This window comes from Pan paniscus, chromosome 5, assembly GCF_029289425.2.
Source record: "Pan paniscus chromosome 5, NHGRI_mPanPan1-v2.0_pri, whole genome shotgun sequence".
Taxonomy (NCBI): Eukaryota; Metazoa; Chordata; class Mammalia; order Primates; family Hominidae; genus Pan; species Pan paniscus.
Genome location: NC_073254.2, coordinates 41,953,250 through 41,967,295, shown reverse-complemented (window position 1 = coordinate 41,967,295; position 14,046 = coordinate 41,953,250). Strand labels below are relative to the sequence as shown.

At 39.6% G+C, this 14,046-nt stretch overlaps 1 protein-coding gene across 1 annotated transcript; it reads left to right on the top strand.

Annotated features, from left to right (window-relative positions):
* Positions 1 to 9,724: 9,724 nt before the first annotated feature.
* LOC100979681 (POM121-like protein 2) lies at positions 9,725 to 13,525 on the top strand. The gene has a single exon (XM_003829664.5). It carries the CDS (start codon positions 9,734 to 9,736, stop codon positions 12,839 to 12,841), a length of 3,108 nt encoding a protein of 1,035 aa, XP_003829712.2. The 5' UTR covers positions 9,725 to 9,733; the 3' UTR covers positions 12,842 to 13,525.
* Positions 13,526 to 14,046: the final 521 nt, after the last annotated feature.

Sequence of the window (14,046 nt, the reverse complement as noted above, 5' to 3'; positions counted from 1 at the left end):
CAAAACAAGAAAAATAGGATTAGTAAGATAGAAAATTCAAAGTATATTGAATTAAATAGAAAGACGATTAAAAATATATTAGATGCAATAAACAACAAAAAGGGAAGCGAGAAAAAGTAGGTAAAGAAGGAATAAGATGAAGAATTAGTATCAATAAAAAGAAAATCAAAAAGGAAATATTAGAAAGAAAAATAATTAAATTACTGAAAAATAAGAAAAGTATTGGTGATGGCTAAAATATAGAAAAGTTGTGAACACACTTTTAGAATAAACAGCAACCAATAAATGAGTCAGAGAAAGTACTTGAAGAAGACAGAAAGCTTATAAATTAATATCCAGATATGCAGTGAAAGAGGAAAGAGAACACAAATTAGTATGACATTTTATTTACAGCATGTTATGTAAAATCCTACAAAGGAAAGTTTGGGAAGAAGAAAGTAAAGTAATAAACCAATATGAAAATAGCAATGTTTACAAAAGGAAAATGATTTTACTTTAAGGCAGTCTAAGATATCAAAGAGTTTAAAAAAATAGAAAAATTAAGCAAAGACATCAAGGAGGGAAAATATATTTTTTAAAATGATACCTGAATTGTTAAATATATTTCTAAATTATCGATACTAAAAATTAAAAAAAAATTAAAAGCAGTGTTAATTCAAGATCAGCCTGGCCAACTTGATGAAACCCCGTCTTTACTGAAAATACAAAAATTAGCCGGGCGTGGGGTGGCACACGCCTGTAATTCCAGCTGCTCCGGAGGCTGAGGCAGCAGAATCGCTTGAAACCAGGAGGCACAGGTTGCAGTGAGCCGAGATCGCGTCATTGCACTCCAGCCTGGGTGACAAGAGCAAGACTCCATCTCAAAAAATAAAATAAAATATAAAAAGAATATAAAACGTTTTGAACTTAAACATAAAGATGATTTTTAAAAGAATATAAAACATTTAATAAAATAAGACAATATGAATAGAGAGGGAATAGAAATTGAGGGGGAGCAGTAGAAAGAGAAAAAGAATGAAGAGAGAGAAAAAAGAAAAATAAGATATGAAAATCAGTGAAAAGAAAGTGTACAATAAGACATAGACACTATAGGCCGGGCGCAGTGGCTCACGCCTGTAATCCCAGCACTTTGGGAGGCCGAGGCGGGCGGATCACGAGGTCAGGAGATCAAGACCATCCTGGCTAACACGGTGAAACCCCGTTTCTACTAAAAATACAAAAAATTAGCCGGGCGTGGTGGCGGGCGCCTGTAGTCCCAGCTACTCGGGAGGCTGAGGCAGGAGAATGGCGTGAACCGGGGAGGCAGAGCTTGCAGTGAGCCGAGATTGTGCCACTGCACTCCAGCCTGGGCGACCGAGCGAGACTCTGTCTCAAAAAAAAAAAAAAAAAGAAAGAAATAGACACTATAGTAATGAAAGAAACAATACTAAAAGAAGATACAGAATGAGAAAAAAAGAATGCTAGAATTTGGAGAGTTTTGTGTGAAAAATTGTTAAAGGACAGCAAAAGAATAAAAGTCATATAAATCCACTTCTGAAGTTAGAGAAACGCAAAACCACCTGAGGAATGTTGTGAGCTTTAATCATAGAAAGAAGAGCTTTGTAGAGAAGTGGTTGTAAGAAAAAAATATAAAATATCTGGAAACTATGCAAAGCATTTCAAATATAAATTTGAAAGCATTTCAAATGTGAAAACATAGACCAATACAATATAAAACAGAGAAAAATAAGGGAAGTTATAACAGTAAAGAAGAAGAGGTTATCCAGAAAGGAGCAGTAAAGAGAAATCCATAATTGGATTTTTAAAAAATTACTTAAGGTATAAAGTATAGAGAAAAATGATGGAAGAATAAAAATGCCGAGGAGAGGTAACACATGAAATTAACTAAAGCTTGATTAAATAATATCAAAATAGTATATAAAGTATGGAGAGAATTTTTAAAATAAAGAATATCAAAGTAGAAAATGAAATATATAGAGAAAGAATATAAAGATAAGGTTACTTATTTAATAAATACTCGCTGAGTACTTATGTGTCAAGCAATGTTCTAACACTTTGCAGATACTTAACATAACTAAACCTCACAAAATCCTGTGAGGTAGGTAAAATTATTGTTCCAAATTTACAGATGAGGACAAGAAGAGATTGAGTAACTTGCCCAGGTTCTCACAGCTCATATGTTGCAAAATTGTACTTGACCCAGGCAATGGAGCCCATCCTGTTAACCACTACTGAGAAAATAAGTAGCAGAGAAGAAAAAGAGAAATGAAAGAAGAGAGAAAAAAATTTTAAAAAGAACAAAATGTAAAGAGTCAGTATTTGGTAACCAAAATTAATGAAATAAGACTGAAATAGAGGAAGGAAAATACTAAGGTTGAATTACATTAATTTTGGAAGAGAAAGAATAGGAGTTGTACTGGCTATTAAATTTGGGGGGACCAATGCAAAATGAAAACACGAGGGGCCTCTTGTTAATAAATTACTAAGAATTTCAAGACAATGACAGCAGAACATTAAATCGCATATGGGGCCCTTCTATACATGGAGAAATAAGACAAGGAAAAACTTTCAAGAATCCTTAAACCTCCTTGGAATTCTCAGAGCAGGGGCCTTTGAAGAATATTTACCACAGGAGATTTCTGCTGCCCACAACTGCAGGCAGATGCTCTCGTGCTGTGCAGAGAGGCCAAGGCTGGCTCCTTCACTTATAAGGAAGGCTCATCTGCATTTTGACTTGTCATCCTTAGTGCATCTGCCTTTGTGGAGGGTGGATTGCTCTGATGTGTCCAGAGAAGCTGCAAATAGCTCTTCCAGATGCCAAGTATCATCATGGTGAATTTATTAGAATTATTAACTGAAGGTGCAAAGCCACCACCTGGAAACACACACTTTTTCCTGCCTGAACAATGCAATAGAATATTCTGCTGCATTCCCCAAGGCTCTAGGACTGTGATGGGAGAAATTAATCAGTTTAATTTCACTCAGTCAATAAAATTACCACGAGTTTTGCTATTGCTTAGGCCTTCCCAGAGAATATTTTTTCTATCCCAGAGAATATTCATCTTCCCAGAGAATATTTTTTCCCTTAAGATGCTGCTATGACTTTTTTCATTTGGAGCAGGTTTATATTTCTGAAGTTTCCTTAAAAAGCAAACTTAATACTGTTCTGTTTAATGAGTCAATTCAATTTTTAATTGAATTCTCAGTACCTATATTAGTTGGTATGTACAAAGTGATTTTCCTAAGATTTAAAATTTTTACTGTATTTTAATTGCTTCCAACAACTTGTGTTAAATGTTATAAAGTATATTTTACTGTGAAAATTTGAATGTACATTCAAATGACATACACACAAAAATGCAATATATAAAAGTAAAAATACTTTTTTGCAAACACAAATTTACCCAATAAAACTGAAGAAATAAAATATTGCCAATACTTTGAAGCCCTAAATCTGCCCTTCCCAATCTCTTCTTCCTTTCTTCCTCTGCAGAATAATTATTTTATATTTATCATTCTTTTTGCTGTTCTCAATTGATTTGCCACATATCTATGCATTATGAGAGAATATGTTAAGTTTGCATGTTTCTGAACTTTATATTAATGTTGTTCACACTTCTACATTCTGCTTTGTGAAGCTGGGGCTGGGACTGCAAACCTCACCCTGTACCCTCTCTTAGACTCTGGCAGTGGAGGACTCTAGAAGGACACTGGAAGGCTGGAAAAGAGAGAAGAAACTCTCAATTCTGTTGTTCTCTTCCTGTTAGCATCATCCCAGCAGCACTTCACGCTGTAGTAGCAGTAAGTTCCAGCAGCAATTAGTTCACGTTTTCAGGGTTGTTTTCCACACTCCCAGAACCAGCCTCATCATATCCTCTCAGAGATCACAGCACCAGCTGGCCAGTGACCCCTCCTCAGAGATCTGGCTTCAGCACTGAGTCTCTTTCTCTAAGCTTCTAGCTTCTAATAACCCCACCTCTTGCACGTGTGTTTCCTCAACTCTTGGGGTAGTAGCTGTTTCATGCTGTCACTACTGTTTCTTTTTGCTTTTTTAGTCTTCCAACACCCATTTTACCAATTCCATCTAATAATCCTGTTAAAATAATCAGTGTGATCTCTGTTTTCCTTACTTGATACTAATACACCTCATGTGTATGAATCAAAAGACAAAATGTATTTTCCAGTTTTTGAACTTTATATATATACTGTCTTTTTATTCTTTGCCTGCCTTCTTTTGCACAACTTTTGGTTTGTGATATTCATCCATGTTATTGAATGTACCTGGAGACCATTCAGTTTACGTTGTGGTATTGTATTCCCCTGCACAGGTATATCACAATTAAATTCTCTGGTGTTCGTTTTTGTGAATACACATTCAGATATCTTCCAGATTTTTTGTATTCTAAATAATACTGCTATAAACATTCATGTATTTGCCTTGTAGTACAAATGTATAAGCTTTCTATAAGGCAGTGGTTTCCCAAATATTGGGTTTTATAGTTTTAGCTCTTATATTTAGCTCTTTAATCCATTGAGTCAATTTTTGTATATGGTGTGAGGTAAGTGTCAAACTTTATTCATTTGCACATGTCTGTCAATTTGTCCCGGCACCATTTGTTGGAAAGACTATTCTTTTCCTACTGAATAGTCTCGGACTCTTGGAAAAAGTCAGTTGACCATAGACATATGGGTTTATTTCTGGCCTCTCAACTGTAGATTCCATTCATCTATATGTTTATGCTTATGGCAGTACAACATTGTTTTAATTACTGTTGCTCTATAGTAAATTTTGAAATCAGGAAGTGTGAGTCTTTCAACTTTGTTCTAGTTTTTCAAGGGTTCCATGCAATTGTAGGTGCATTTTTAGGGTTGAAGAAATTCCCTTCTATTTCTAGTTTGTTGAGACTTTTTAACATGAAAGAGATCTTTTGAGATGATCATGTGGTTTTTGTTTTTTATTCTGTTGACATGGTGTATCATATTAACTGATTTTCAGAATTTAAAACAATCTTGCACTTCTGGGATAAATCCCACTTGGTAATGATATCTAGTTCTTTTATATGTTGCTGGATTCATCTTGCTGGTGTTTTGTTGAGTATTTTTATGTCTGTATTCATAAGAAATATTGGTCTGTAGTTTTCTTTTCTTGTGATGGCTTTGCCTGGTTTTGGTATAAGGATACTGGTACTGGCCTTGTAGAATGAATTGAGAAGTGTTTCCTCCTCTTCTGTTTTTTGGAAGAGTTTGTGAAGAGTTGGTATTAATTCTTTTAAGTGTTTGGTAGAATTCAACAATGAAGCCATCTAAGTCTGGACATTTATTTGTATATAGTTTTTTTTATTACTAATTTATCTCTTTACTTATTACAGGTCTATTCAGATTGTCTATTTCTTCTTGAGTCAGTTTCAGTAGTTAGCATCATTACAGGGATTTGTCTATTCCATCTAAGTTATCTAATGTTTTGGCATACAGTTTTTTGCAGCTGTCCTTTACAGTCTTTTTAATTCTATATGGTTAGTAGTAATGTTCACTCTTTCATTTTGGATTCCAATAATTTCAGTTCTCTTTTTTTCTTGGTCACTCTATCTAAAGGTTTGTTAATTTTGTTGATCTTTTTGAAGAGCTAGTTTTTCATTTCATTGATTTTGTTGACATTTTTCTATTATTAACTTCATTAATTTCACTGATATCCTGAATTTTGCTTCTGTTTAGTTTGGTCTTTTTCCAGTGTCTTAAGGTAAAAACTTAGTTTACTCATTTGATATTTTTCTTCTTTTTTAATATCGGCATTTATAGCTATAAATTTTCCTCTAAACACTAATTTACCTGAATCCCATAAGTTTTGGTATGTCGTTTCTTTATTTTCATTTATCTCAAATATTTTCTAATTTATCTTAATATTTCTTCTTTAACCCACTGGCTATTTAGAAATTTAATTTCCACTTATTTGTGGATTTTTAAATTTCTCTCTGTGTTTGATTTCTGATTTCATTCCATTGTGATCAGACAAACATACTTTGCATTATTTCTATCCTTTTCAATTTATTTGGATTTGTTTTATGACCTAGCATAGGATGTATCTCAGAGAATGTTCCATATGCTCTTGAGAAGAATGTACATTCTGCTGCTGTTTAATGGAGATTCTATAAATATTTGTTAGGTCTAGTTGGTTTATAGCATTCTTCAAGTCTTGTATTTCCCTCCTGATCTATTTCTTAGTTGTTCTATTCATTACTGAAAGTGGGGCACTGAGGACTCCAACTATTATTTTTGCATTGTCTATTTTTCTCTTCATTTCTGTCACTTTTGTCGTTATGTATTTTGGTGCTCTTATTAATTGCATAGATGTTTATAATTGTGATATCTTCCTGATGGATTAGCCCTTTTTGTCCTTATTTGTCCCTAGTAACATTATTTGTTTTAAAGTCTACTTTGTCTACTCATATAGTCATTACAGCTTTTTTTGGATGAAGTTTGCATGACATATGTTTTCCATCCTTTTACTTTCAATTTACTTGTATCTTTAAATGTAAATGGTGTCTTCTCTAGACAAAAGATAGCTGAATACTGTTTCTTTATCCACCCTGACAGTCTCTGCCTTTTGATTCAATTGCTTAATATATTTACATATAAAATTATTATTACTGATATATTTGGATTTGTCTGGTATTTAACTTTTTATTTTCTGTATGTCTCATGCCTTTTTGGTTCTTCCATTCCTCCTATATTCCATTTTTGCATTAAGCAAATATTTTATACTGTAGCATTTAATTTCTTTGATGATTTTTCCACTATAAATTTTGAATTATTTCTTCAGAGGAAATAATTCAATAATTCCTAGGACTTATTTGTCATATACCTTATCAGAACACTTTCAGATTTATACTAACTTAATTCCAGTGAGATATAAAAATCTCAATCCCATATAGCTCTTTCTCCTATTTCTCCCTTTTAATCATATTATTGTTATAAATATTACAACTATAAATATTACAAACCTAACATTATTACAATTATTAATTTATATAATTTTATGTGTTTTAAATAAGGTGAGAGAAACAAAAGGAGAAAAAATTGTGTGTGTGTGTATATATATAGCTTATTCTATATTAATCTTATTATTTATCATTTCTGGTTTCTTTATTTATTCCTATAAATTTGTCTTACTATCAGGAGTTATTTCCTTAGCACAGTGCAGCTTTCTTCTCACCCACCTCCTTTGTGCTGTTATTAGCAGATATATTACATTTCTATATGCTATAGGCCCTCATAGCATATGGTTTTGTACATAATATGCATATTGTTTTGTACAATTACTTTTTGAATCAGTTAAGATAAGAACACATTTATACTGTCTTTTATAATTGCGTGATTACCTTTACCAGTGCTCTTGTTTTAAATGTGTATTTGAATTACCAGATGGTGTCACCTTCAGTCTGAATAATTTCCTTTAGTATTTCTAAGGCAGGTCTTCTAACAACAAATTCTCTGTTTTTGTTTATGTGGGAATGTCTTTATTTTGCTTTCATTTTTGAAAGGTAGCTTTGTTAGATGTAGAACTTTGGGGTGACAGTATTTTTTGTTGAACAATGAATATCTTATCCCACTGCCTCTGGCCTCCATTGTTTCACATGAGAAGTCAGTTGTTAATTTGTTTAGGGTTCTTCTGTAAGTGATGAGTCATTTTTCTCTTGTTACTTTCAAGATTTTCTCTTTGTCTTTATATTTCAGTGCTTTTACTTGACATATCTGTTTGTGGAACTCTTTGTATAATCCTATGTAGAATTTGTTGCGCTTTCTGGACATGTAGATTAATGTTTTTCAATTAGATTGGGAAGTTTTCAGCCACTCTCTTTGACAATTTTTTCTACTCCTTTCTCTCTTTCCTTTCCTAGTGCTTTCATTTTGTGTATGTTGGTGTGCTTAAAGGTATCCCACATTTCTTTACCACCTCTCCTGCAACCACGGTTGCACTCTGTTTGCTATCTCTATTGTTTTGCCTTTGCCAGATTGTCATATATTTGAAGTCATATGTAGCCTTTTCAGATGGTTCCATTCACTTAGCAATATGGATTTTAGGTTCCTCTATATCTTTTCGTGACTTGATAGTGCATTTCTTTTTAGTGTTGAATAATATTCCATTGTATGGTTATGCCACAGTTTATTCATTTGCCTGTTGAAGGACTTCTTGGTTGCTTCCAATTTTTGGCAACTATGAATAAAACTTCTATAAACATTCACATGCAGGTCCTTATGTGGACATTCACTTTAAGCTCATTTGGATAAACACGTGGATTGTGGTGGTTGAATTGTATTGTAGGACTGTGTTTTAGCTTTGTAAGAAATTGCCATACTGTCCTCCAAAGTGGCTGTACCATTTTGCATTCTCATCAGTAATGAATGAGAGTACCTGTTACTCCACCTCCTCCTTAGCATGTGGTGTTTTGAATTTTAGCCAATTGAATGGTGTGTAGTAATATCTTACTGATGTTTAATTTGCAATTATGGTATCTTACTGATGTTTAAATTGCAATCAGAAGTATTTACTGATGTTTAGTTATATATAGCTAAATATTGACATATAGCATATGTCAATGATGTTTGGCATCTTTTTATACTGTTTTCCATCTGCATATCTTCTTTGGCGGGGTTTCTGTTTAAATATTTTGCCCATTAATTTTTTACCTTATTATGAGTTTTAACATTCTATGTATATTTTGTATACCAGTGCTTCAGCAGATACATACGTATTATGCAAATATTTTCTCCAGTCTGTGGCGTGTCTTTTCATTCTCTTAACAGTGTCTTTCACAGAGCAGAAGAGAACAGGAGGTGGCCTGAGCAAGGGACTGAGCCAAGTGCTTGTGGAGGGCTCAGGTTCTGGGCCGTAAGATGCGATTTCCCATTCGCCCACTCCGGATCTCTGAGGCCACTCCTGACGGCAATCTCCATTAGTTCTTCAAGTGCGAATAGGAAGGAAACCTGGATTCGGCCGCTGGGAGACACAGGTGGATCTCTAAGGTGGCTGTGCAGCAAATGACTGACACCTACTGGCGGCGTCACGATCTGCAAAAAAAAGAGAAACGCGGAAATCCTCAATCAGCTGCCTTCCCGACTGCTAGTGCCACAAATGCCATCCGGGCGGCACAGCCACCGGTCCAGATCTCCCGTCCTGAGCACCTGCGAAAGCCGCCCGCACTCACTCTGCGGGGTGCGGATAGTGCTCCCCACTCAGACTCCGGGGATCCCGCGGGCCGACAGATCTGCGCCGGGGCCCTGAGCCCCCTGAGCCTGTACCTTCGAGGCCAGTAATAGTCGGAGCCTGGAAACTGTGCACCCACTCGATTCCAGCTCTGCGCCACTTGGGACCACAGGGTCCCAGACAGCCGCTGCCGACGCCAGGGGCGAGGGGCAGTGAGCTTCCTCTCGAGTTCCTCTCCCCGCGCCAAGTACTGCAACTCGCTGCGGAGGCAGCAGAGGTCTGACCGCCTCGCTGAGGTCTCAGAACAGCAAAGCAAGTTACTGGGACTGCCGAAGTCCCGCGTGTCCCCCGTTCCCGCGGGTGCCGGGCCTGGAGAGTGCTAAGCGCCCTGAGACTCGCGCTTTCCTAGCGCGTGAATCCCAACCGTCAACCGAACACTGCGCTCTTCGACTCTGTCCGATTCTGCAGACGTCCGAAACCTCGGAAGCCAAAACCGTGCTTGAACTCACTGCCCGCGCCTCATCTCTCCTCATGGGCAGTTTCCTGAGCAAACTGGAACTTTCGCCCTCGTCCCCAGCCCAGGTGCGCACCGACTTGCCCGAGAGGCCCACGAAACGCCGGCCACCTCAGCACCTTCACCAAGTTCATCGGGTTCAGTTCGTCCACCGCGCCCACCCTGCCCCACGGTATAGACCTGTGAGGAGGCGGCCAAACCTGGATCCTGCCAATCCAACCACGTGGCTGGCCAACGAGGCTTGGAGGCGCTTTCCCATGAAGAAGTCCCAGAATTCCCCCCTGGGGCCTCTCCCTTCAGACTGGTGGGAAAGTTACTTAAAGCGGACTATTTGGTCTCTTCGACATCCCAGGCCAATTTGGAGCCCAGTGACCATCAGGATCACTCCTCTTGACCAGAGAGTGCCCCCTTCCACTTCTCCTGAAGATGTAATTGCCCTTGCAGGACTCCCACCCTCTGAGGAGCTCGCAGATCCATGTTCAAAGGAGACAGTGTTGAGGGCCCTCAGAGAGTGCAGAAAAGGGAAAGGGAGGTTGGAAGAACCACTATTCCCTGAGAGTCTGGACGGTAAGAGAAGGAGTCCAGAGACCAGACCATCGGCATTTAAGCCCCTGATGAAAAATGGAACCCTCACTTCTTTTGTGCCCAGGCCTGGGCCGCTGAAGAGAAGTCTCCACTCCTGGGGCTCAGATCACAGCTTGACTAAGAGGCCCAATTGCTCCTCCATGAGCTCCTTGGCCAGCATATACAGAGGTGGCACCCTCAGCTCCAAAAGGAATGCTATTTCCAGCTCTTACAGCTCTTCCAGAAATTTCTCAGACCCTTGGAAGAGAAGTGTTTTCAGTGTGTCATTCGAGACACCAGAGTGGCCAATAAAAAAGGAAAAAAGTTGTCATCGGCCTTACTCTCCAGTCCCACTGGTATCAGATTTTGAGTCCCTAGGAGCATCTGAAAGTTCTGGGCAGCAAAACCAGAAGATTCCACAGCTGCCGTCTAGCCCTGAGAACCTGGTGTCAGAGATCCCACCTCCCCAGCTTGGTTATGCAGTCTCTGATGAGAACTTGACTTTGGAGAAGAAAGCTGAGCTACAGGTAAGCAACAACGCAGGAGAAGATACAACTGAGGTCAACACAGACCCTTTCCCTGAGACTTGGCTTGCTATTCAGCCTTCCTTATCTCTTGCTCTGCCTTCTTCAGAAACAGATCTAACCCAGGGAGCAAATCCTCAGTTGGAAAACTTAAGAAAAATGCAGAAGTCTCTAGGTCCACTGGCCTCTCCACAGTCCACAGGAGAGGCAACCAGTGTGGCCCATTCTCCTTTGAAGACACCCAGCCTACTGACCCCACCTGGGTGCTCACAGTCAGAGCTCCTTCCAGGCACCTCTCCAGACTCAAAGCCCACAGCTACTTTCATCCTGCTGACCCCCACCTCTCCCACATTACCAGTTACTGACACCACCTGGCTGCCTTCAACCTCTCAGGCTGACAGGTCTCCCATGCCCCCAGACCCACCTGCACCACCCACCATCCAAAGTACTTTGCTTGGAATGGTGAGTAGCCCAACATCCCATCTTTCTGCATCTGCACCTCCTGATGCAACTTCTGCTCACCTCATGTTAAAACCGATTTTGGGGCCCCTGCACAACAGCGAGATTGGAAGCTCCTCATATTCCAGAATTTCAGTCACAGCTGCAGCATCTTCAATCTCTTCCCTTTCCACAACTCAGGGTACCTTAACTCCTACCTTCAAGCCTATCTTTGGCAGCATAGATCCACTTAAAACTATGCCCATGATAGCTCCTTTCTCCTCCAAGCAGACCCCTCCTCCATTTACTCATGCTTCTACCCATCATTTCCATGGCCTGGTCAAGGCCACCTCTGTGGTCATGTCCACCACCCTAGCCAGCACATCTAAAGACTCTGTTTTTAAGCCACCTTTGGATTTTGGTGTAGTGAATGTCACCAGTGCCGTAGGCAACACTTATTCTGTCCCTTCCACTTGCGACACTTTCCTGCTTGGGACTGCTCAGGCCTTCAGGGCCGACTTCACCCCAGCCACAGGATTCATTTTCCCACCACACCACCATCCTACAATTCCTACTGTGCATACAGTCACCATGTTTACCCAGGTCCTTTCCAGTGTTGTACAGATATCCCCTAGAAGCAGCACTGCTAATTTCAGGGGTATGGGCAGCCCTCTGCCTGCCTCTGCCCTAGTATCCACAAACTGGCTTGCATCAACCCCCAGCATCTCCAACCTGACTCCAGCAATCACAAGTCCCTTGGGATCAAGCTCAAGGCCACCTTTCCCACTATCCCAAGGAGCTAATCCCCAGCCTGCATTTGGTGCCACAAATGGACAGAAACAAGGGCCTTCCCAGCCAGCCCTTATGCCAAGTGTCAGTAGTTCTTTTCTTTTTGGGAGCTCAGCAGTGGCATTGCCAACCCCCATGCCAACTCCAGCTCAGCCAGCCTTCATTAGTACCACACAGTCAGCCTTGGGGTGTTTGACACCCTCAGCCTCCACCTCTCAAACCCCTGCCAGCACCTGGTCAGGCATTGGCAGCATTCCAGCAGGTTTTCCCATTAGTCAAGCTAGTACAACTGGGTTTAGAATTGTAATTCAGACCCACCAAAGTGGGGCTTTTGGCTCAGTGTTTGGCAGCAGAGCCCCACAACCTTTCACTTTTGGGGGATTCGTGACCCCTATGGACTGTGATGAGTCTGGGATCAGAATGACTGGTCCAGACATGAGCCCCACCTCTGGAGCTTTCAGCATTGGAGCATTGCCTAGTGGGACCACTAGCACCATGATCCCCTTTGGAAAAGGCTGGAGCCAGAACACTGAAGGCCTGCCCAGCCACCGCACAGCTTTTTCCTTAGGGAGAGGCAGCATTTCTGCAAGAAAGACTATGGCCCCCATTGCTCAAAACACCCCAGTCCCTGGACAAGCTAAGGCAGGCAGCAGTGTTGGCTTTGGGATGCCTTTTCCACCTGCCCAGGGCTCTGTTGGGAGAGGACCTTTTAGATCATCAGCCTCTTCATTTTCCATTGGCGCAAAATCAAAAACCCCAAAGAATCGGGAGAAAGGGCATTCCCGAAGGCATCATGCCTACAAGAAGTAGCCTGTGTTCCCTGTCACTTGCACCCTGATTTGGACCTCAGTATTGTTTTTGAAAAACCTCAGTGTCTTCCAATTTTCTAAAGTAAACATACTCCAGATCTAAAACTGGAGCTTTAGATGTTCACACTGTGTGTCCTAATCTACATCCTTGAAGAAAGTGAAGGACTAAACCATCTAGTGCTGATTGCAGATTGAGGCCAGGTGGAACCAAACCCATTGGACTTGAACAGAACCTCGCCTTCCCCTTCCTGTCCACTCTTCTCTGTGTCAGGTGTGCAGTGTGCACAGCAGCAGGATCTATAATATCCAGACTTTCCAAATAAGTGGAATGTCTATCAATTAGAACATTTTTTCGTACATCCCGCCATCCCTACTGCTGGTAAACACTAACATGTTCTCTGTTACTCACTATAGGTTGTCTTTTAGAGAGTGTCACTTAAATGGAATCAAACAGTATGTAACCTTTGGAGACTGGCTTCCTTCACTCAGCATAATGCCACTGAGATTTATCCAAGTTGTTACTTATATCAATATTTATTTCTTTTATTGCTGATTAAAAATCCATTTTTAATTGTGTTCAATTGTATGAGTATACCACAGTTCATTTATCCATTCACCTGTTGAAGAACATTTATTTCCATTTTTTCTCAAAAATAAATAAAGTCACCATAAACATTCATGTTCAGGTTTTTGTGTGAACATATGTTTTCATTTCTCTAGGAAAATTTCTGGGAGTGGTATTGCTGGGTCATATAATAAGTGTATATTTAACCTTATGAGAAACTGTCAAACTATTGAGTTAATGACAATCCTATGAGGTAGGCACTGTTTCTGTCATTATTTTGCAGATGGGGACAGAACAATGAAGAAGCCAAGTAGCTTGCCTAAAGACACACAGTGAGAAAGTGACAGAGGCATGAACTGTGTCTAGGGTGTTGGCAAGGATGCAGAGAAAACATTGTACGTTGGTGGTAAAATGTAAATTAGTACACCCATTATGGAAAATGGTATGAAAGTTCCTCCAAAAACTAAAAATAGAACAGCCATATAATGCCCCAATCTCACTTCTGGATATATATTCAAGGAAATTGAAGTCAATGTGTTGAAGGGATATCTGCACTCCCATGTTTATTGCAGCATTATTCACAACAGCCAAGATATGGCATCAACCTAAGTGTCCATCAATGACTGAATGGACAAAGAAAA

What these genes read in the sequence shown, in the direction of transcription:
- LOC100979681 (XM_003829664.5), top strand. Translation starts at nt 9,734, where the DNA reads ATGGGCAGTTTCCTGAGCAAACTGGAACTTTCGCCCTCGTCCCCAGCC.